Source organism: Nestor notabilis, unplaced genomic scaffold (genome assembly GCF_000696875.1).
Source record: "Nestor notabilis isolate BGI_N333 unplaced genomic scaffold, ASM69687v1 scaffold4066, whole genome shotgun sequence".
NCBI lineage: Eukaryota > Metazoa > Chordata > Aves > Psittaciformes > Psittacidae > Nestor > Nestor notabilis.
Window position 1 is genome coordinate 38,682 of NW_009932247.1, and position 23,824 is coordinate 62,505.

Here is a 23,824-nt window from a genome sequence, read left to right on the forward strand (position 1 = left end):
GAGCATCTCTGGCTGCACTTTGTATCAAAAGCTGGCAAAACCCAACAGGATGAGAGGGGAACAATGAGAAATGCTGAGTGGAGGCAGCTCCCCATGGGTGCAGAGGGGAGCATCATCCCTTTTTGTCCCCATGGGTGTAGAGGGGAGCATTGCCTCTGCTTCCTCCTCATCCTCCCAGAGCAGCTGGATAGCAGCACACCCAAGCACGCTGCAGTCAGATGCCCTGCTTGCTTGTGGTGCAAAAGAAGGATGGGATATTAAGATGCCTATGGGATTTGGGGGTCCAACCCTGCAGTGATTTGGTGGGTAATTGGACCAGCATCTCGCTTCTGGGTACACAGAAAAGCTGAATCATAGAACCATAGGTTGGTTTGGGTTGGAAGGGACCTTCAAAGTTCGTCTAGTCCAACCCCCCTGCAATGAGCAGAGACATCTTCACCTAGACCAGGTTGCCCAGAACCACATCCAGCCTGAAGTACCTGCAAGGTTTCTAAGGAATCAATGGCTGGGTCGAACCTCTATTTGCTTGTGTATATGAGGAATGTTTCCCTAAACACATCTTTGAGACATTTCTTTTCTTTACAGGATATGCACCGGCAACCCTGTGAGCGTAGGTAAGCTAATGAAGCACTCCCTTGATTTCCTTACAAGTCTTTTAAGCTTATAAGTTTCCTTGTGAGTTTTAGCTGCTCAGGGCTTGACCAAGCCTGTTTCTCTCCCATAGCGGTGGTCAGCGGTGGTGGCACCGTCGGGGAGTGTCGGTCCCTATCTGGAATCGGAGGCAAATGCGCTGTCAAGACAGGAGGGGCCGGGCCGGGGTTAGGGGTGGTCTCTTCCTTCGGTGTCACTGGTGCTGGCTTTAGCACCCGGAGCGTGGATTGTCTGCCCAGGGTAGGGGGTGGCTTTGGGGCCAGGAGCGTGGTCAGCTGTGTGGGGCGAGAAGTCATCTCTGGCGCGGATGGGGTGCAGTGTGCCACTGGCATAGGCAACCTGGGGAACGTGGTGTGTGCCGGTGTGGAGCAGTGCAGCCCAGGAACCATCATCATTCCTGGGGCAGGGGTGTGTGGCGGCGGGAGCAGGTACAGCACAGCCATGCGCGTGGTCAGAACAACCCGGTAGAGGCTGGAGGGTGACTACACATTGTGTTTTAAAATAATCAGCATTTCTGCAATAAAACAGTATTCCCCTTCCTCCTGACAGCTGTAGGGATCACACAACCATGCGCTGCCCATGCACACACCATTACGATAAGCACTCTGCCAAAAACTCTTTGCATGATCAAACCCCACCTTCTCTTGCATCTCCTTCTTGGGGGAAACTCATCCCCACAGTCTCAGCCAGGTGAGATTTTCATTTCAGAGAGTCCATACCTGTCTTCACACATCATCTTTAATCAGTCTTCTCTGCTTGACCACTTTCCAGCAGGGATTTTTTTTCCCCCCTAATGCAGCTCTTGCAAAAGGATAAAAACTTCGGTCATCCCAACTTCAGAAAGAGAAGCCACATTTTAATTGTCCACAGTGGAGCTGCAGCTATTATTTAACTTCTTTGATGACACTAGAAAATCCAATTTTTCCTGTTTATGAGAGGGTTGGTAATGCTTATGTAAATTGGTCCAAGTAGCTACACCAGGTTTGGTAGAGTGGATTTTAATTACACACCAATGAGCACCTTATGTTTCTGTAGTAAAATGCATGCGTTGTTTTTCCTGTGTGTGTACCAGATAGACCCATTTAATGCTTTTCATGTGTAAGTGAACAGAGTTGATTACCCTTCGCTTACTCCAAACTTTCAGCTGTACCTTCAATAAACTACATGCATAATTCATTCTTTGCTTCATGGTTTTCTTTCCCTCCCTGATATTACAAAGCATGGATATGTTCTCAAACATGATTCTCCAAAAGGGTGGGGTTGGTAGCTCACAAGAAGTGGAGTTTTAACAAGTTATTTTTTGAGATTTTGTCTGCTCTCCTTCCTCATGCACTTTTGCATACCTTTATTCCATCCAGAGACTAGTGTGGCCAGAAGGAAGTCTGGAAATGCAGTATAAACCAGCTTTAACAACCTGTGGGATGTGCAGCTCACTTGGGATCTCTCACACTTGTATGGAATCTTTGGAGGCAGAACAGAAAAGCAGCCAGGCCCTTGTTAAAGGAAAACAGTGAGAACCAGCTTTGGTAGTAACAAAAATAACCCCAGATCGCAGCCCCAAACCCTCTCACAAGAGCAAGACAAAAGTGTAGCGTCCAAAATGCTCCACCTTCCCTACAACACAAGGACCTACATGAAGAGCAGTCTGTAGGACATACTGGGATGTCTTCCTCCAACACCTCTTGCAGGGAGGGGAAAACTCTCTCCCATCATTTTAGGAGACTGGGATTTAGGTGAGATCAGGTTGCCCCCTCCCCTTTCGCTGTAAGGGTCCCCACTTTCCAAGGGATGGTGACCCACTGAAAGGTCTCTATAACATGGTTGGAAGGGTTTGCCATGGTGGCACCCGTTGCAGCTGGATGCACAGCTGGATGCCAGGAAAACCAGCTGGCCCTGCTGGCTCCTTCCTTCCCACATCTCACCCAGGCGCAGCTGAAAGCCCCCAAGACAATTTCACTTTGAATTACCCTTTGGAGAAATCTGTCTCTCCTCACCCAGTCTGGAACCAACACAGGGTGTGGGCAGGTTAATTCACCCCATGAAAGCTACACTGAGGAGCGGGTGTTGTAATTTATTCCCTAACATCCCACTTCACTTCCTCGGCTTCACTGCTGACTCATGGCCTTGCCTGCCCCAACCTCTCCATGGCTGGAGGATGAGTTGAACCATCCAGCCAGGCTTGGCCTGTCCATGCCAGCAGGATGGTCATGAACCTACCACTGGTTGATCATCCACCTCTGCTTCTCTCCCAGCACTCTGTTGTGCTGAGTGGGGTGAATTCAAGGATCCCCATGTCTGCAATGCTTTTCTGATGGAAAGCAAGATCGTGATGAACAGCAAGTAGTAGATCACTAATTATTTTTTAATAAATTAAATTCCTTAGCAACACTGTCTGGGCTGGGGGTGGTGGTGAAAGCCAAATGAATCAGCTGAGAAGACAAAACCCACCACCTAAAGAGAATGTTGTTCGAAATGGTTATCTTCATTTTTAATGTCTCAGTGTGACTCGGACTTCATCTCATTTGTATGCAAATATCAAGCAGAAACACCCAAACAAGAAGCTTCCAGGGCCCCAACAGCTCATAATTTATGTTGATCACCTCCCTGCAGAACATACCTGCACACCAAAACCAGCCAGCTCCCCAGGGTACCAAAACAGCCCCAGCAGCCTTTGCATTTCTGGGAGAAAACCTTTAATCATCCCTGCCCTTCTCGATCCATATTTTCTGCTGCCTGCTTGAAGATGCTCATGTAGATCATGCCATTTTGGAGAGAATAAAGGCCAGCAGCTTCTATTTTGGGGCAGTTTGGAGGCCAAATCCTTCTTCATGTTGCTCTGGACATGGCCCTTTGTAGATCAACAGAATCTAGAAGAGTTGATTCCAACTAACAGATGCAAGAAGCCACATCCACCTCTGGAATATGGATCCCACAAACCTCAGATCCTCCACACAGTAAACCAGCCTGGGAAAGAAACAATGCATTTTCCACCCAGCCTTTACATTGTTCACATACCTGGTGGACAGTGGGCTGAAGGAAGAAGAGTGTGGGAGCCTGAAATGACAATTCCCTCTTTCTTGTTGGCAGCCCCACCTTTAATCCCATTATATTCATTCAGATCTGACATCTAATCCAAACCCGTTTGTCAGCTTCAGGACAATCTGCCTTTACCGGGGTCAAGAAAGCATGAAGACAATTTCATTTTCCCATCGCACCCGAGCTTTGAATTTCATGCAAATAATCAAGGCAAGAGATGTTCATGAATTTCAAGTGACATCCCAGGCAGATTCAGACCAACACTTTGCAAAGAGAACCAAGCCAACCTGTGCCAACCTGGAATTCCACACTGCAATGGGACATTCTATCTGAGTGACCCAACTCTCCCAGTTTGAGCCTACCTGGCAGCGTTTCTCCAAGGATAATCAGATACTTGGTGTTCTGCATTTGGTAGAACACGAAGCACCTGCTTAATCTCTCTTCCAGAGATGCCAGTGGGATTTTAGCTCACACTTAATGGTTTTGTAGCACTGGGGCACATGAATGTATTTTGAAGGGCATGTAGAGTCCTATCCTGTAAATATATTTAAACTCCAGTCATGCAGACAGCACAGGCAATGCCACCAGGACAGCAACATGCTGAAAACTGTGTTCTTACATACAACTAATAAAATACTCTAAACATTGCAGTTCCATTGCAGTCTGAGATGGTAGAAAATGTCACCATCCCCCACTGAATTTGCTCTTTTCCCAAGGATTCCGGGAAGTAAAATAAGGAGAATTTGTGGGAGTATTTTTCATGGTGGTTAAATCTTTGCTGTTGGCAACATTTTGAACAGAAATGTTCAAAGGTCTTTGAAAGAAATCACAGCTGTAAAAGAGCTAGAAGCTCAAGACTGATTACATCTTCACGTTGACATGCAAATAATACTGTGCCACAAAGCTGGGCAGAGTGTTTCTCAGAAAATCTGTCTCCTTGATTGGAATGCTTTTCAGATCAAGATGAAAACACATCGACCACATCATCAGATGGCTGGAGGCGTTGCAATGGCAGCCTCGGGGTGGGATGGAGTTGTCCTCTAGACATGCCAGCATATCTAAAAAGGAAGCCTAGGAAACCTGCTATAGACTAAATACTAAATGGACAAAATTTGAGGTGACATGTAAACATAGTGTCTCAGAGGAAAATCATGGATCAGGACCTCTTTGTGCTAGTCAGCTCAAAAAGATGGTCTCTGCCTGATGGTGTGAATGGGCAAATGGGATATATTAGAGCCCTGAAAGAGATGTCAGGCTTCATGAACATCACCCCCACCCTCTGTGAAAGCACTGGGAAATATTTTTGTTCAAATTTAGCCATTTTATTGCCACTGCCTTTCACTCAAGTTAATTCAGAGGACTCTCCGCTAAGCTGCATCTGTACTGATCTAGTGCATCTTATAAGCAGCACAGGGCTATCCATGTAGCTATTTTGCTTTTTTCACCCTTCGTCTGTTTCTCTTATTTTGTTTTGCAGCTGGGAAATTAAATAATCCATCTCTGCCAGCATACAGAGGCTTTGCACTAAGGGAGCAGGAGCTCTCGCTGCCAAAACTCAGGGAGTTAGATAACTCTTTTAGCTGAACAGATTCACAGCAGCTCCAAGAGGTGTGTTTGAGTGCAATCAGGGTTTAACAAGTCTCACGGAGACAGCTGGCTGCCTGGCACGTCAAAACCATGAAGGCACCAAATTGATCACTGGAATTCCATGCAACCAAGCCCAGATCCCCATGGGGATAAAAAGGGCATCTTGCACACCCTCCCGTCAGAGAGCTGCACTCTCTGTTTGCTGCTTCTCACCAGTGCCAGTGTTATCTCCTGCTGCCATGAACCGGCAAACTTACAGCATGAGAGCCGGAGGTGGAGGCAGATCTTACAGCACTGCCTCAGCTATTATTCCAAGCAGCAATAGGGCTGGCTTTAGCTCGATGTCTGTGGCACGGTCAGGGGGAGGTGGAGGTGGTTTTGGAAGGCTCATCGGAGGAGGTGGCAGTGGTGGTGGTGGTTTTGGCAGCAGGAGCCTCTACAGCCTTGGTGGTAGCAAGAGAATATCCATTGGTGTTGGAAGCAGCTTCCGAGCTGCTTTCGGGAGTGGAGCTGGTGGTGGCTCTGGCCTGGGAGGTGGTGGTGGCTGTGGACTTGGTGGTGGTGGAGCTGGTGGCAGTCTTGGGCTTGGTCTTGGTGGTGGAGGTGGTGGATATGGCTTTGGTGGAGGTGCTGGTGGGCTTGGCTTTGGTGGTGGACAGGGAGGTGGTGGAGGGTTTGGCTTTGCTGGAGCGGGGGGTCTGGGGGGGTTCAGTGGAGGGCTAGGTGGTGGCAGGAACCCAATGGGATTTGGTGGTGGCCCACCTGGAATTGGTACAATCCAAGAAGTGACTATCAACCAGAATCTCCTGGCACCACTGAACCTGGAGATAGATCCAAACATCCATCAGGTGCGAAAAGATGAGAGGGAGCAAATCAAGACCCTCAACAACAAGTTTGCTTCTTTCATCGACAAGGTGAGACTTCATCAAGTGCTGTGGGATGGTGATAGAGAGGGAGCGAGACAGTCTTATAGCTACAAAAGTACAATTTCATAGATCTAGTCTGCTGCATATTTCCTACCTGCAGGTCTTCATTAAAGTACTCAAAAAGAACATTCTTCTGAACAGTTACAAGGCAGAAAACTAGACCAGAAACTAGTAATAAAAGGATGAGATCCAGGGTTTGTTTCTGAGAAATAAGATATATTCAGTCAAATGGAACAAGCCAGTTTCAGGTCCACATCTAGCTGCTTAACCTAGCTCTCTCTATGGGGAATCAGAGCAGATGTGTTAGTCCTTATTGCTTTATTGCCTGCAATCTAAAATCCTTTTTATATTGACTCAACTTCAGCCCTTCCTTGGCTTTGACTTGGATAAATATATACTATGTATGAGCAAAATGAAAGGCAATTACATACTTGTCTTTTAACCTGTAGTACTCAGATCTTAGCTTTAATGAAGGAAGATGAATATCTCTTACAAAGAAGGAAAAAACAAAGGATGTTGAAGAAAGCAAGTGTTGAAAGAGCTGAACCCACATTTTCTAATGACTGCTCATCGCCTTGCTAAATTAAATTGCCTCTGAAGAGAACTGTCCACTGAGACTGATCCCTAACCCTAACCCTAAGATTTGCTTAGCTACTGGATGGGCTAACACAGCCCCAGATAGTCTGGAGGATATTCACAGCTGGATTTAATACTCTTGGTTTGGGATTTCCTTGGCTTTTGCCATGCATCAGTCCCAGTTACTGATTACTGGCCATCAGCATGCTCACAGGTATCTTCTGCTAAGACTCTCATCCTTCCCAATGCTCAGGTTCGCTTTCTGGAGCAGCAGAACAAGGTGCTCGAGACCAAGTGGACCCTCCTGCAGGACCAGGGTCAAAAAAACAGCTCAGGCAAAAACAACCTGGACCCGCTCTTTGAGGCTTACATCAACAACCTGAAACGGCAGCTGGCCACCCTGCTCAATGAGAGAGGACGCATGGACGGGGAGCTGAAGAACATGCAGGACCTCGTGGAGGATTTCAAGAACAAGTGAGTGCCTGTTAGCAGCACATCCAGGCACTCTGGGGTAAAATAGGATGTAGATGGTTCAGCTTAGCATTAGGCAGTAAGATTAGTCTCACTTAAATTTCGCTTTCTGAAAGTCAAACATCAGCCTGAGATATTCATCAAACTTTCTACAGGAAAGGGGGAAAAAAGGATCTCCAGTCTGTGCTCCAGCCTATAACATAGTACCTAACTTATCCCCCTCTGACATACCACTCCTATGAGGCCTCTCTCCCTGCAGAACCATTGTCTTCCTTGACAGCAGCAGAAAGGTTGTCTGTCCATCAACATTTTCCCAATTGAAAAATGAAGATTCAGCTGGGACAAAACAACATGTGATGACACTTGTAAAGGAAAACCACCTAAACCAGCTTTACCTTCCTTATTCCATCTGCATTATGTCTTTTCAACTCTTGGAGAAATTGGATTCTCATGAATTTGAGTGGGGCAGTTTCCAGGAGGCTGATTTGGAAACACCATTCTCAGCCCAGATAACCTTCCATCCTACCTGTACAACGTTTCTGCTTACCAAGGTATGATCCAGCATGTCTTTCTGTTTGTCCCTGCAGATATGAAGAGGAAATCAACCGACGCACAGCAGCAGAGAATGAATTTGTGGTGCTGAAGAAGGTAGGTGAGACAGGAGGTGTTATGGATGCTGAGCTAACCCTAACCATTGCACAGGCTGGGAATGTCCTAAAGGATGAGAGATCTCATGGAGCTGCATCCTCATCCTTTAAAAGCTGTCATTTGGATTGTGGTTTTGGGAGAAAGGAGGGGCTTGGAGGGGTGGAAGTAAATTCTTGTCCCGCTCCTGTCCCACAACATACACACAGGCTAGCCTGGTCAAAACAGATCATGTAAAACAAAGATGGTCAGTAGTGTGGGTACCAAGGCCAAAGGACTGCACTCCCCTCCTAGTCCATTAACAACATTACACACAGCATTTCTTTTTGCCAAGACATGCCCTCTTGGTGCTTTACCAGGGGTATGTGCCAAGTAGAGCTTGGCTGGCAGCACCAGTGCAGCAGTGAAGGACCAGGACTCATCTCCTGGCTTGGCCACTTCTTGGCTGAGGTACCAGCTTCTGCAGGTGTCCCTATGGTTGCTCTTTTTTAGGATGTGGATGCTGCTTACATGAATAAGGTGGAGCTGGAGGCCAAGGTGGATGCCCTGAATGATGAACTCAGTTTTCTCCGAGCCCTCTATGATGCGGTACAGACACCCTCCTCCCCTGATTTCTGTCCTGTTGTCACCCTTGGGCAGTGACTGCCGCCATTCATGGCAATAGCAAAGGTAAGTGCAGCTGGACAGGACCCCGTGTGCTTCCTTGCAGGAGCTGGCTCAGCTCAGTGCACAAGTGTCTGACACTGCTGTCATCCTGTCAATGGACAACAACCGGGACCTGGACCTCAGCAGCATTATAGCTGAAGTCAAAGCTCAGTATGAAGACATTGCTAACCGGAGCCGTGCCGAGGCAGAGGCTTGGTACCAAACCAAGGTGAACAGACCCACAGATGCCTCAGATGCATTTCTGGGGAACATTATTGCTGTCCCTTGGCTCTTTGAGCCACATCTTGTCCACCTGGACACCTCAAGTGGTTTACTCTTCCTTCTGCACCTCAGTTCGAGGAGCTACAGGCCACGGCTGGGAAGCATGGTGATGACCTGCGTAACACAAAGGGAGAAATCTCTGAGCTCAACCGGCTGATCCAGAGGATCCGGTCAGAGATAGAGAACACAAGGAACCAGGTACGAATGGCAGAAGGAGCTCGCGGAGCCCCATCCTCTGATCTCTTAGCACCATAGCTCTGCTTTGCTGATTGGGAATTTTAGCAGTCACAGAGTATGATGTATCTCATCAAACATGTTGAATTCTCTCCTGAAAAGGGTACCATGCTGTGATAGCTATTCAATCTTTCTTGCCAGGCTGGCATTTCAACTCCAGCAATGGTAGCTATGGGTGAATGACTTCAGTCATCGCTTTTCTCACTAACATTCAGTCAGAGTCATTTTTTACCTTGGGTGACTCTAACCCCAAAAGAAAAGCAGCATCTAGGAGTCACAATCCCTCCTCTTGCAGTGTGCCACCCTGCAGACAGCCATTGGAGACTCTGAGGAGCGTGGGGAGCTGGCCCTCAAAGATGCCAAGGCAAAGATGATTGACCTGGAAGATGCCCTGCAGAAAGCTAAAGCTGACATGGCCCGGCAGCTCCGTGAGTACCAGGAGCTCATGAACATCAAGCTGGCCCTGGACATCGAGATCGCGACCTACAGGAAGCTGCTGGAGGGAGAGGAGAGCAGGTAAGAGCAAAACTCCTGCAGGAGTAATAGTGACTGTTGCTTTGCCCCTACCAGCAGCTGGTCTCCTTTATTTTACTCTTACCTTCCCTTTATCTGCCCTCCAACAGGCTGAGTGGAGAGGGACTCAACCCCATCAGCTACTGTAAGTATCCCAGTGCATGTCTTGCTTGGGGCCCATTGGGAGCACATGCTGTGAGCAACCTTGGGAATAGGAAGGTTTAGCCCAATATAAGACATCCAGAGCCCTCCATCAGCTTCAGTGGCTTGCACAGAGGACAGAAGTTGGGTTCAAGTCCTGTAGGTTGGGGTCCTGATGATGGTATTTTCTGGAACCAGGTGACTGCTATGCACATGTCCAACCCTCTCGTTGCTTTTTCTTGCAGCCGTCATCAGCTCCAGCTCTGGCATGGCTGGTGGAGCTGGGTTAGGAGGAGGACTTGGTGGACTAAGCCTAAGTGGAGGAGGCAGCGGAAGTGGTTTTGGTCTTGGAGGCGGTGGTGGAAGCGGTTTTGGTCTTGGAGGCGGTGGTGGTGGAGGCTACAGCTTCGGAAGCGGAGGAGGACTTGGACTCGGAGGGGGTGGTGGTTTTGGAGGTGGATTCGGAGGAGGCAGTGGTCTTGGCATTGCAAGCGGTCTTGGCTACGGAGGAGGTGGTGGCAGCGGTCTGAGCACCAGTGGAGGGAATTTCAGCTCTGGAAGTGCAAAAGGCTCCAACCCAGGTGTGAAAATCGTCTCTAAAACCTCCTCCAGCAAAAAGAGCATAAAAAGCCAAAGCCTGAAGAATGCTACAGAGCCTGAGTAAAACCAGCTCCAGACCCTCCCCAAAAGCATCGCTCCCACATTGCTCCTGCATTACTCCTGTATCACTCCTGCCCACCACCACCCCTCCACACAGCCCTGTCCCAGCTCCTTGCACCGTAGTTCTTCTGCATTTGGGTCACAGTTGAGAAAAAGCATCACCACACACATTAACCAGATCTCTCAAAGCATCTGAAGCAGGATTAAAAGGAAACCATGGGCCTAAATGATCTTCTGAATCGGGAATTGGGGTTCTTTTTCGCTTGTTTGTTTGTTTTTAATGAGGATGAGCAGCTTGTTTGTCATTGTGGCTAGCTGACAGCCATCAGCTAAGACAGATCAAATAGCAGTGAAGATGAAGTAAGTCAGGTTTTTAGCTCAGTTCTGGCCCACGGAAGCCCAGGGATGGGCTGGGAACTTGGCTTCAGTTCAGCCTGCTTTGCCTTCACTGCTGGGGTGAACCAAACACGGTCTTTCAAGTTAAGCAACTCAACTTCATCAGAAATGTGGGTTATTTTTCTGCTATGTAGAAATAGCCCAGGAGGTTACTGAAAGATCCCAGGCAGTGGCTTGCAAGCGTGGGACCCCTCTTAAAATATCCCTTCTTGTGGGAGCACAGAGCCCTTTAGGAGCCACTTTGGAGTTACCCAAGTGCAATGGAAAAACCCTCTTTTCCCCATTCCCAGATGAGCTTCAAAAAACGTGTTTCTTCCAGATGTGCTGAGCATAGCAGCTGTGTGAAGTCAGGCACATGAGCCTGGCCAGTGGTTCAGAGAGTAATATTAGGAAAGCAAATTGAGATACCTCCGTCTAAAAAGTACCACCCACATGGATGTGGATTTAACTTGCAATGAGCTTATATAAGAGGAAGCCTAAACTCCTCTCCTATTGCTGTCCTTTCTCTTAAACAATAGTTTGTCCATAGTGGCACCTTTACGCATAATCTTGTGGGTGTATTTTGTCAGAGGAGCCATCAGTGACTGATCCACAACCTATGGAAAAGGGCTTGTTTTCCAAATTAGAAGATTTCTTAATATTAAATAATAACTGAGGCAGGGAGTTCTCCAAAAGCCAGATCTGTGTTTGCAGTTAAATTCAGTTGCTGTCCTGTCTCATGCTAGGTTTGGTTGGAATAGCTTAAGAAATGCCAGAATCATCCAAGTCTCACTGAGTTCCCCCACTGCCCTGGTAGCACCAGTCAAGGTGAAAGCCTGAGACAGTGGAAATTACACTGAAAATCTGCTTAAAGGCCCATGTCCACACTGTTCCTGGGGGCATTTCAGCAACTCCACTGTGTGTGGATTTCTCTGCCAAAAGGAAGACATTTGGTAAACTGAAAAGTGCAGCCAGGATTCAGCCCAGCACATGGGAAATGAGGCAGCTGGGAGCAGGAGCACACGAGTGCCCCAAACCTCCTTTCCCCTTTCTGATGGCATTTACCTCTCTTGCATTCCAGCATGTCTCTTTATTTGTGTGAAAGTACTATCAAAAAGAAAATTGCAGCTTTTTATATTCCAATGATAGTGATACAATGCTGTGTTTTCCTTCCTTTCTCTTTCTGGAATGTGTCCAATAAAACTGGATTGTAATTTATGTGTTCCTACAACTTTTTAGTCTTAACCAGAACCAGTAGCATGAAATGCTCCCAACCTTCAGATGAAGTAGGCTTTTGCTTTATTTAGGGGGAAAAGTTTCAAAATTCTGATAAAATTATAAAGAAAAGATTGACATCAAATAGAAGAATCAGGGGCCGGGGGGCAGGGGGGGGTATCCATTAAGTGACAAAAAAGTGAAGCACCATTCATTTCTTAACATAGGATTGGGGTTAATTCAAAAGCCTTTCTTCCACGGAAGGGAGGGTTTTGAACAGCTCTGCCAGCGTGAGCAAACCCCAAGTGTTTAATATCTGCTTTCTTACAATGATGCAGCAAACGCAAGCACATAAATGATAAATCATCATTTATCAGCATGATCTAGATTGAGGGTGCGTTTTGGTGAGCTGAAGCAGAGCAACTCACAGACCAATGCCAGTATTTCAGTCAGCCATCATTGCAAAAGGAGAATAAAGAAGAGAAAAGTGGAGTAAGAAACCCAGCTCAGACAACCACTCACACCTTATTGCATTTCAAAGAGTCAGAGGCTTTGCTCTTCCCTGACCTCTCCACATCCTGGCTGTACATAACTCAGCACAGCAAATGGGGAAGAGCAAGCAAGTCCCAGCAGGTTTAGAGGAGACGCTTACACCAGCTGCAGCAAAACATTGGTGAAACCCGGATGCACCGAAACACGGGAGCATCCAAGCTCCATTCTCCCAGAAAATCAAAAGAGACACAGTAAGAAAGACCCAAGTATGTGGACAAAACCTAACTCCTCAATCTCTGCTGTTGCAGAGGATGCTGCAGACAGGCCAAAAACTAGTGAAGGTTAAAAACAAACTGTGAGTCACCTCAATTGCAGTGCAAGCTCTGAATGACACAGCATGGGTGTAAGGAATTCATACAGCTAATGACAACCTAACCTTAACTAACCTTAACAGTTTTGAACATCTTTAGTCCAGACTGAGCTGGAAAGAGCTCAAATAGCAGAGCCCAACACTGGTGCTCACAGGCAGCCAAGCTCCTGCAAACATGTCAGCTGGCCCTGTTCCTCCTCCCCATGCTCCACAACCCCAGCCTATCTTCTACCCCAACACTGCCCTCACCCTCCAGGCAACCCCTCTGCAGCAAATCCTGGTTCCCAAATTGACATAGGGACCCTTTGTCAGGGACTGTACCAACAGGACAAGGGGTGATGGGTTCAAACTGAAACAGGTTGGAGATAAGGAAGTTCTTCCCTGTGAGGGTGCTGAGGCGCTGGCACAGGGTGCCCAGAGAAGCTGTGGCTGCCCCATCCCTGGCAGTGTTCAAGGCCAGGTTGGACACAGGGGCTTGGAGCAACCTGCTCTAGTGGAAGGTGTCCCTGCTTGTGGCAGGGGGTTGGAACTGGATGAGCTTTAAGTTTTCTTCCAAACCAAACCAGTCTGGGATTCTATGACATCCTGCAGGAAACCTTTCCATTTGAGGGGGCAAACACAGCCCGCCTGAAGCCCTGAGCAGCAGGAGGACAGTGCATGAGCAACACAAGCCTAGCAAGGAAACTGTGTGGGACTGAGAGATTCTGCAGCATTTTCCTTGTTTTGGTGCCTAAATCATCATTTGCTTTACTCTTCCAACTTCTTTGTAATATTCCACTTAATTACCGTTGTCTGCAGCAACAGGCTTTCCTAGAAGAGCTGGGGAGGTAATGACTGCCTTCAACATGAAGCCTTTCTCTTTGCTTTAATTAAAAACCTTTGCAGCCTGTGCACTGCTTCCCAGGTGTGACTTTGCATAGCTCTTTGGAAGTCAAAGGCAAGCTCTCTGCCTGGCCCTCATCCACAGGATCTGGCAGACATGTGCCAATTCACATCTGCAGGCTTAGGGAAGCAAATCTCCACACATCTGCCAAGCTGGTAATAGAATTTATATGTTTTCAATACCAGCATAACCCCAGTGGTGTTGTTATTGAGGTTACATGCTGCTGTGCATCGCTTGTGAAACGGGGGCTCCTTGCTTCTGGATGGGAGAGTGGATGCAATTCTCCCAGTGAAACTGCCTTTCCAGTACCCAGGAGGCTCCCACATCTCCAATCCCGAGGTGAGAGCACCCCCTTGCTACCGCCCAGCCATCTCCCTTTCAGTGGGAAGCTGCATTGCAACAGCCCGTCCAAGTATCTCCAAGGATCGGCTTCCCGATAGCTCAGCCCAAGCCCTGCGGGTGCCGGTGACTCACACTCAGCGACAAGAGGGCTTGCAGGAGATGATCGTTGTGACTTCTGATTGCAGTGAGGAGGAAAACACACACAGTACAAAACAAAACAAAAAAAACCCTTCTGCTCAGGTTCTTTCAAGTTCCCAGACAGAGAAAACGGCGGTTGGAAACACGTCAACAGAAACAAGCTATGAGCTGCAGCAGATACCCTTTAGCCGCTCGTTTTGGAACAAGCTCCTGTACTTATTGCTCACATAGGCAATTTCAAGAACCCTTTTGATTCAGCTGCTCAGGGTTCCATGTCTCTGCCCTGCACTATTGTTATATCTGATACTGAGCCTGGCCAAGGTGGTCAGTCCCCACAGCACAAGGATGCGGTTGGGCAGAATCCAGTTTGCAGAAGTATTTCGGTTGGGAGGGAGGGGATATCTTCTCTTGCAAACTGTGTCCAGATCTTTCTTCATGGACACAAGAGAGGAGGTCCCCAGCTCTCCTGCCTTTACACCATCCTAAAGCACAACCCAGCCTCATCATGGGGATTGAAGCTCCTGGGTAAGGGTTCAACCCAAGAGCCCAACATCAAGAGGCAAAGGCTATTTTAGAAAGATTTTTCAACTGAATGATCTCAGGAGAGGGAAGAAGAGAGTGGGAGGGAGCTGGAAGAAAAGAGGGTGAATTCCCCTTCACAGAACATCTTAGAGAGCCAGCAACGAACATGGAAACTGCTGCTTAACACGGGGGGGCGGAAAAGAAGTGATAAAAATACCACTTCACAGGGAGCTTTTGAACCTTGAGCCTGACAAGGAGGTTCAAAAGGAGAGCAATCATTTCAAACATCTTTTTAATAACTGTTTTATAAGTCTCGTCGTACTACTTAATCTAATTTGAAGTTATTTTTGGACAGGGATTTACTTCCTGTCCCTGAAAGCCATGGTAACTGATTTCGCAGTATACAATGAGGGGAGAAAGATCCCAGAAAGATCCCAGAAAATCCTTCCATGAAACAAATTCCACTCAGCCCATCACTTCCAGCCCATGATCGTTTAAATCCCTTTCCCAAAAGAAGTCATAAGAGCTGCATTGTTAAGTAAAACTACCTTCAACCCCAGCTTTCCCAAGCCAACCACAGGACATGCATGTCCAGTCCCACAGCTGGCAGCTTTGGAAAAGCCCCTGTTTCTGCTGTCCTGTTTGCTGTGCAATGCTTTAAACCCTAAACTTCTCCTTGCAAAAGCTTCAGCACAAGGAACCTTACTCAAGCGAGTGAGCGTTTGGCTCACCTAAGGAAAACCGGCTCCCAGGGTCTTGGGATAATCGTGTTGGATCCTGCCCCTGAGCACAGACCAAGTCGTCCCATTCAATTCTAATTCCATGACTCAGAGCGGCAGGCTTTAGTTGGGGGGGGGAGCTCCCTCACTCCGTTACTTTCTTGCCTGCAAACAATGCATTTTTCAGCACCTCCCCATAACCAAGGTGTGTTTGACAAGGCAAGTTGCTGCAAGGCACGTCAAGTTCTGAACTCCTGTGCCAAGTTTTCCAAGCAGATAAAAGAGGAGGCTCCCAAGCTCTCCCATCACAGGGGTTTCTGTCTCCATTGCCCTCTGCTCTCTTCCTGCTGCGCAGCTTTTATTTCCCAGCTTTTTTTTTTTTCCTCCTTCTCTTGTTCTTTGTATTTCCAATCGAACAAGACACCATGAGTCGGATCTCTTTCAGATCATCTACTGGAGGGGGCATGAGGGGCTTTAGCTCAGGCTCTGCTATCGTAGGAGGTGGCAGTGGTACCAGAAGCAGTTTTAGCTCCGTCTCTGTCTCCAGAGTTGGAGGTGGAAGAGCCGGAGGTGGAGGAGGCTTCGGAGCTGGTGGTGGCTTCGGCAGCAGAAGTCTCTATAACCTAGGTGGAAGCAAAAGAATTTCCTACAGCTCAGTCGGAGGTCTACGGAGTGGAGCCAGTGGTGGATACAGCTTTGGTGGAGGATCTGGCTTTGGTCTTGGCTATGGTGGTGGAGCAGGAGCTGGTTTTGGCTTAGGAGGTGGTGGTGGCGGCTATGGGCTGGGCAGTGGATTTGGGATGGGAGGTCCCGGATTTGGTGGTCGAGGTGGCCCCGGGTTCCCTGTTTGCCCACCTGGTGGCATCCATGAAGTGACTGTCAACCAGAGCCTCCTTGCACCCCTCAAGCTGGATATTGACCCAGAAATCCAGAAGGTGCGAACACAGGAGCGGGAGCAGATTAAGACCCTCAACAACAAATTTGCTTCCTTCATCGACAAGGTGAGAGTTTGGTCTTAAACATCTTCATGTTATCAGTTGCCTCGGGAAAAAGCAACAGGAAGAAACTTTCTTTGGATTTAGGGACTTGTCTGAACTAATCCCAGCCAACAAACATCGTGGGTTTGGCTGAAAACTAAGAACTGTCTCAGGTTTCCTCTTTGCAAGGATGAGTTTTTCATCACCTTATTTTATCAAAAAAGTAAACCCTCTCCTCCCTGTAAAGAACATCCTGGGGGTTGGATGGATGGATGGATGGACGGATGGATGGATGGATGGATGGATGCATGCATGGATGTTCTACTGGTTACAAATTGGCAAAGGTCTACACAACTCAATGGGATAACACCAGTTTAAACCAGTAAGGTGGGCTGAGCATCTAGTGGGGGGAAAAACACCTGAAGTTGCACGTGTCTGGCCTGCTTAATAGCTCTTGAAAAATATTGCTAAACATCTTTTGATACTTCTGAGACTCCAGTGCTCTAAATTAGGAAGATCCTAAAACCTTCCCCCCAAGTGTCCCAGTGTCTTTTGACTTCTTTTTTCCATATTGTATGATCCCACCTTATCCTGACAGCAGGGTTCTTTCGTGAATCGTTCCCATGGGCTCCACATGTGCCTGTTTTCTGTTTCTCCCCAGGTGCGCTTCTTGGAGCAGCAGAACAAAGTGCTGGAGACCAAGTGGAGCCTCCTCCAAGAGCAAGGTCACACAGTCACCAGGAAGTCCCTGGAGCCCCTTTTTGAAGCCTACATCAACAACCTCAGACGGCAGCTGGACAGTCTTATGGGAGAAAGGGGACGGTTGGACACTGAACTGAGGAATATGCAGGACATGGTGGAAGACTTCAAAAACAAGTAAGAAAGAAATCATGCTCTGTAGCATAAATGATTAACAGACAGGAAAATCAGGGCAGGCAGCTCATGCTCACTGGTGCCCTTCGGGTTTGTGCTGGGTTCCTCTTCCAGTCTGCAAAATGAACATATCAAAGCAAAACTTGGTCTCAGAATTACTTCTGCTTATGTCAGATTTCTTACGTGCAGGATCAGCATTTAGCACAGAACTCACGCATCTGTGGGAAGCTGCTCCAGTGTAATAGAAGTTACAGTTTGATCCCTTGGGTCTCCCAAAATAATAGATCTGGAGACAGAAAAATGCATACCTCATGAGTATGATGGACATGCAAAAAGGGAATGAACCATAGCGATAAACTGCCAGCTCCAAAATCCCCCCAGTTCTCTTTTTCCAAAGGAAAATTCCAGCCTTTCCCGAGGGCACCAGGTGACCTGCCTGCGCCTGGTGCTCATCACGTGAAAGATGCTCAGCTCTTTTCTCTGACTATTTTAAAAGAAAATGATTTTCCTTGAAGGGAAATTAATCCCATCCTGAGATAAGGGATTATCACCCCAGCAGAGGTGGGATGAGTCATTTTAAGGACGTGCCAGCTGGCATCTGCTGACTACAAGGGGCATATAGGTGGTTTTTTTAGGTGAGGCCGTTCATCTTCAGTTGGCTGTAGTCAGTCTCTCCCTTATTCAACTAGACCTGGCCAAGTGCAAATTGAGAACACCCTGGAGACCTGAAGTATCTTTGTATTACATAGTTAAGCATATGAAGAGACAGATATTTTTGGCGTGGGGGACAGGGAAATGGCACTTAGAGCTGACAGGATGGACTGACATAGCTTGTAGTACGTTGTACTTGGGTACACCTCGGGTCTTCAGATGTATACAATATACAAGATGTAGAGGCTTTTAGAAATACTGATCAAGCCAAAAATGACAAATGAAGTTGTCTCAATTTTGGAGCTACTGCCTGGAAAAGAGAACACATTTTATTTCAAATCTAGAGTTTGTTCCCAGTCCTCTGGCTAATTCCCACTTCTTCCCATGTCCACTTGGACATCCATCTGCAGGGATATCTCTGCCAATATTAGAGGAATGGCACAAACCTGCCTTTAAAATCCAGGTCTTTGTCTCAAGAGCCTACATGTTTTGTCTACGTTCTACCTGCCCTGCCCTGATTATCCGATGAAAGGATGTTGCTCAGAGCCATATAAAGTTCCACAGAAACAGTCTGGGGCATGAGGATCTGTTCTTGCACAACCATGGCTAAAGAATCACAGGCTTTTCTCTTTAATTAAATGCTGCAGTGGGTTATTCAGAGCCATTAGCATTATTATAATATCAAATATCAAATCATTACAGTATTATATATTTGTAGACATTGCAAAGCAGCCTGTTGCACAACTTTGCTTTGGGCAAAGGTCACCAAGAATCCTGCTCCTGCTTCCTACCGAAACAGGCTCTGAATCTGCCCACATTTTGTATGAACTTGACTGTAAGGGCAGTGATTAGAATCTATTAATTTTAGCTGAGACTGTTCATATGATGGAGTCTGCAGTTTCAAAGTCAGTAATCATTTGCATCTGCCCTGGACTGCAAAGAAGTGGGAGTAAGGAATATGTTTGTGAGCTACAGCTAATGCTTTGGGACTGGAATGGTCCCATCGCTGCTTCCCATGCTGCCTTTGCTCTTCATTTTCACCCAAACCCTCTCACTCTCTATCCTAACAGATATGAAGATGAGATCAACCGGCGCACCGGTGCAGAGAACGAGTTCGTCGTCCTCAAGAAGGTGAGTGAACTGGAAGCTATGGGACAGACAGTGACATTTACTGAGCATGCACAGAGTTCATGCAAAGCTGATAGGAGCTAGGGTTCTACAACCTCACGGCTGGGTCAGAGTATGATATTGGCATGCCTAGGAGTAAGTATGGACTAAGTCCTCCTAAGGCCAAGGATGAGCATAACCCTCTCCATGCCAATGAAGCTGCCCTGTTGCAAACGACCTGGCCTCTTGTGGTTCAATTCAGCTTGGTCTCTGGTCACACCCCCATGAGTCAGAACTTTGCCTTCTGCCCAAGAACCTTGTTCTGGCTCACAGTAAATATCCAACAGTACAGTAAAAAAAACCCCAAAACCAAACCTTGATCATAGCAACATAAAAACAAGCCTAAAGAATAACAGACCTGGAAGCAGAGAGATGGTCCCACTGGTGTCCTGGATCCTCTTTGGCTTGTGGTTTCCTCAGAAATCTTTGATTTTCTTTTCTTTAGGATGTGGATGGTGCTTATATGAACAAGGTTGAGCTGCAGGCCAAGGCAGATCAGCTGGCAGACGAAATCAACTTCCTGAGAGCTCTCTATGAAGCGGTAAGCAGCCAGCCCTCCCCACAGAAGCATCCTCCACAGCTCCCTGCTGTACAGCTCTCCATGCCCCAGCACTCTGGCCACCATGCTCAGAGCTGTACAACAGTAAAAGAGAAGGTGGTCACTGCCTCTTTGGAATTATAATGCAAGTATAAGGTAGAAAAGGGCATCTGGTGAGAGGCAGAGCAGGGGGAAATGCAAGAAAATGTCTCTGCAGACAGGGCTCCCGTCACCTGAATGGTTTCCACCCCAGATACCAGACCGTTAACTTCATTATTTGCATCTTCTGCAGGAATTGTCCCAAATGCAGCAGCAGGTATCTGACACCTCCGTGGTCCTGTCCATGGACAACAACCGTAACTTGGATCTCAACAGCATCATCGCAGAGGTCAAAGCGCAGTACGAGGACATTGCCAACCGGAGCCGGGCGGAGGCTGAGGCTTGGTACCAAAACAAGGTGGGGAACCAGAATGACAGATTGGTTTCTGTGATTCAAGGGACACCACACTAGCTGGTGGGAGGCAGGACTGATGGAGGGATGAATTTATCTTCCTGTGAGTTGTTGCAATACGCTCCTGCATACAGATCCCCACTGGGTGCTTGTGGCCTGCTAGCCTTGACCACCCTTACATGCCCTGTGGTGAAACCAAGGGGCAAGATGCTTAAATGTCTTGACCCTGGGCTCACAAAGAGTCACTGGTAGACCTGGACTTAAACACAGAGCACTCCTCTTTCTCTTCCAGGTTCTTAATAGTAGCAGACAACCCATAGGTGCTCTATGCAATGCAACAGCCGCCTTAGCATATATTAACAATTAAGGGCAAATGCTGTTATTCCATAGGCAAGTTGCTCAAAGGAACATGTCCCCTGACCCTTAACCTTCACCCAGACCTGCACTCTGAAGCTCCCTCACCCTTCCCTGAGCTCCAAGGTGCCTAACCAGCACTCTCCTTTCTGCACCCCAGTACGAGGAGCTCCAGGTCTCTGCCGGGCGACACGGCGACGACCTGCGCAACACCAAGATGGAAATTTCAGAGATCAACAGGATGGTCCAGAGGCTGCGGAATGAGATCGAGAGCGTGAAGAAGCAGGTAGGAGGGGGATGTTCCTGCAGAGCAGTTACTGCGTGGTGCAGGGCAGGCGGGAGGAGATGGTGGTGGCCAGAAGCAACATAAAGAGCCAGCCCCTGGCATTGGAGCAGGGCTGGAAGGCCAGGCTTTCTCCCCACATTAAAGAGGACATGGTCACCTCCAAGTTTGCCCACCAGAGAAGGTCCCTCAGAGCAAGGACGTGCTGTGATAGCCGCTTTCTTCCTGAGGAAGCAAATTGTGAGCTAGTAAGATACCCCAGCAAAGCAAAGAGATGTAGATGTCTCTCCTTTTCTTGGGGGACATGACTATGGCTGCAGCTCCCAGTCACCCACCCTGTGACACTGTCCTGATGGCCCATCAGGAACTCTCAGTGACATCCTGGGAGCCACCAGCCAGTATCAACAATAGCATAGTTATACTCAGGAGAGCAGTTTGGGTTGGCCCAATTCAAAGAACTGTCTGTTTTCCTTGCTTTCAGTGTGCCAACCTCCAAGCAGCCATCGCTGAGGCAGAGGAGCGTGGGGAGATGGCCCTCAAGGACGCCAAGGCCAAACTGGCCGAGCTGGAGGATGCTCTGCAGAAGGCCAAGGCAGACCTGGCCAGGCAGCTCCGGGAGTACCAGGAGCTCATGAATGTCAAGCTGGCCCTGGACATCGAGATCGCAACCTACAGGAAGCTTCTGGAAGGAGAAGAGAGCAGGTAAGGACAAACACATGGACCTGTTGTGTGCTGCTTTTCAGAGCAGGGCACATCTCCTTGGGCTCAAAAAGAGAACTCTCTCCAGGGGGCTGGAGCACCAGGAGGTGTAAAACAAGGGCAGCGAGAAGGATATTTTAACTTGTGAGCTTAGAAAAGATTTGTTTCTCCAGCTCTTGGCATCTGATGCTCTAACAAAAATGAGCATTGCCACCTTTCACCCATGACATAGACGTACCCCACCAGTCTCCACTGAAGGCCACAACAGCCTAACTAGATGGTCCCAGCAGCTAATGTTCTACCTTGCCTGTGCTTTGCCTTTATTGATTACTTTCCCCTTTCCCAACAGGCTTGCTGGAGAGGGAGTCGGAGCCGTGAGTGTCTGTAAGTATCTCCCCTCCTTCCACTCTTTGTTCAACCCCTGCCATGGGAGCGATGGATGGTGCAGGATCTCCCACTTTGGATGGATGGTCCTGCAGCATCCATCACCCCCTGCCACCACGGAAGGGGTCCCTGCACCGTTCCTGGTGGGATGGCAGGACTCTGACGTGTGCTGTGTGTCCCTGCAGCCGTGGTCAGCAGCTCCAGTGGAATGGGCTACGGTGGCAGCAGCTGCCTGGGCATGGGAGGAGGTCTCGGCATGGGAGGCGGTGGTGGCGGCTACAGCATGAGCAGCGGCTTCGGCGGTGGGAGCGGAGGCTTCAGCGGGGGTCTCGGCTATGGCGGAGGAAGCACCTTCAGCTCCGGGAGCAGCCGAGGCGTCAGCTCCAGCACAGGAGGCAGCGTGAGGATCGTTTCTAAGACCACCACTAGCAAAAAGACCATCAGATAAGGATGCTGAGCACAGGAACCCCCTCCGCGGACGACGACGATGTGTTTCCTGCCTTCGGAAAGCAAGTGTTGCCCTATGGATCGATGGTGTAAATAGCTGCGCTAGACCCTCTCCTTCCTCCGTCCTCCTCCCTCCACCTTCAAGGACAGTGGGGGGAGACCAGGATCCCACGAGAATCTGGAGTACCTTTGGCTAAAGCATAGTTTGTAATGGGTCACTGACAGGGCTTTGGGGAGCTGCGGTGGACCCCGTGGTGGCCCTCTTTCAGCACAGTCCTTGTTCTTCCCCTGTTCTGCCCCTGGTGTCACGCATTTAAAGCAAAGTGGAAGCACTTTGCTGAACGGGAAAAACTGCGTTCGGCCACACACCTTCATTTCACTCATCCTAGAACAAGAGTGACAGCCTTGTGAATCCTCAGTCCTGGGTCCCCAGCAATGAAAATAGCTCCAAGGTGCTCTAAAAGCCTCTGTCCACAACACACGTTACAACCTCCAAATGTTTTGTTTGCAACTAAAGATTTTTTTCCAGCCCTTTCTGTTTTCTCAGGCACCTGTGGGAAAGGTTATTGCTTTCTATGTATATGAATGGCCACACCAGTTCCTAACCCCTTGTCCTCATGGCTACAGCCTCTTCACTTCCACGCCTACCATACTGTATGGTCCAATAAAGAGCATTTGTCATTTTTAAAATCTGATGGTTTTTGGCTTTTCTTCTGCTCTGGGTATCCACATGTGCCCCAGCCACAGCGGGGACTCTCTGTAGGCAGTTCATGAGGAAGGAGTGTTGTCTGAAGGAAACAAAACTCGGTTGTAGGACTCAGGCTCTGGGACAGGCTGGGAAGGGTGGAAAGGAGCGGGGGATGGATGGAGGACTGAGGGAGTGGGAGGAAAAGCTGCCTCAGGGCTGAGCCAAAAGCTGGATGAATCCCACTGTGGTGGTTAACTGCAAAGCTACCCTTTCTGCAAGAGTGAGAAAGCGCAGGGAAGTGGGAAAAGGAAGGTGATTCCTAAAGGTTCAGCTGGGATTCATGAGTTGGCACATGAGGGCATAGAATCATGGAATGATTTGTGTTGGAAGGGACCTTAAAGTTCATCCAGTTCCAACCCCCTGCCACAGGCAGGGACACCTTCCACTAGAGCAGGTTGCTCCAAGCCCCTGTGTCCAACCTGGCCTTGAACACTGCCAGGGATGGCGCAGCCACAGCTTCCTTGGCTCAGCCTGGCCATTAGTTAATAGAAACAGCAAGAGGCAGAGGAGCCCAGCTCTGGCATCAGCACCAGGGCAAGTATGTAGCAAGATTGTCATCAACAGGGAAGAGAATGATGCCCTAACCAGGAAGAGCAATTGGAGGGAGGACAGCACTAGCAAAGAGGGGTGGACATAAGACAAAGCACCCAGTATCTGCACATGAAGTGTTTGCACATTGAGGTTTCCCAGGCACATGCAAATATAGAATCATAGAATCACAGAATCATGGAATGGTTTGAGAGGAGCTTAAAGCTCATCCAGTTCCAACCCCTTGCCATGGACAGGGACACCTTCTGCTAGAGAAGGTTGGTCCAAACCCCATACAACC

General features: G+C 48.4%; 1 protein-coding gene across 2 annotated transcripts; it reads left to right on the top strand.

Annotated features, from left to right (window-relative positions):
• Positions 1 to 5,513: 5,513 nt before the first annotated feature.
• Positions 5,514 to 22,248, top strand: LOC104407095 (keratin, type II cytoskeletal 6A-like). 2 transcript variants are annotated; one of them, XM_010016279.1, is made up of 17 exons: positions 5,514 to 6,188; positions 7,030 to 7,250; positions 7,835 to 7,895; positions 8,385 to 8,480; positions 8,602 to 8,766; positions 8,892 to 9,017; positions 9,349 to 9,569; positions 9,677 to 9,711; positions 9,953 to 10,183; positions 16,003 to 16,026; positions 16,186 to 16,424; positions 17,062 to 17,276; positions 18,995 to 19,055; positions 19,537 to 19,632; positions 19,922 to 20,086; positions 20,595 to 20,720; positions 21,199 to 21,423. In XM_010016279.1, the coding sequence occupies exons 1-17, from the start codon at positions 5,514 to 5,516 to the stop codon at positions 21,421 to 21,423; spliced, it is 2,982 nt and encodes a 993-aa protein (XP_010014581.1). The 2 variants fall into 2 exon arrangements, with proteins under 2 accessions (XP_010014581.1, XP_010014582.1); XM_010016280.1 differs by lacking the exons at positions 5,514 to 6,188; positions 7,030 to 7,250; positions 7,835 to 7,895; ... (4 more) ...; positions 9,677 to 9,711; positions 9,953 to 10,183 and adding exons at positions 21,766 to 21,800; positions 21,986 to 22,248 and having other exon boundaries at positions 15,753 to 16,424; positions 21,199 to 21,419.
• The last annotated feature ends 1,576 nt before the right edge of the window (positions 22,249 to 23,824 follow it).

What these genes read in the sequence shown, in the direction of transcription:
- LOC104407095 (XM_010016279.1), top strand. Translation starts at nt 5,514, where the DNA reads ATGAACCGGCAAACTTACAGCATGAGAGCCGGAGGTGGAGGCAGATCT. An exon ending in GTGGAGGATTTCAAGAACAA is followed by an intron (nt 7,251 to 7,834) that starts GTGAGTGCCTGT and finishes TTGTCCCTGCAG; the next exon opens with ATATGAAGAGGAAATCAACC. An exon ending in TGGATTCGGAGGAGGCAGTG is followed by an intron (nt 10,184 to 16,002) that starts GTCTTGGCATTG and finishes GAGGTGGAGGAG; the next exon opens with GCTTCGGAGCTGGTGGTGGC.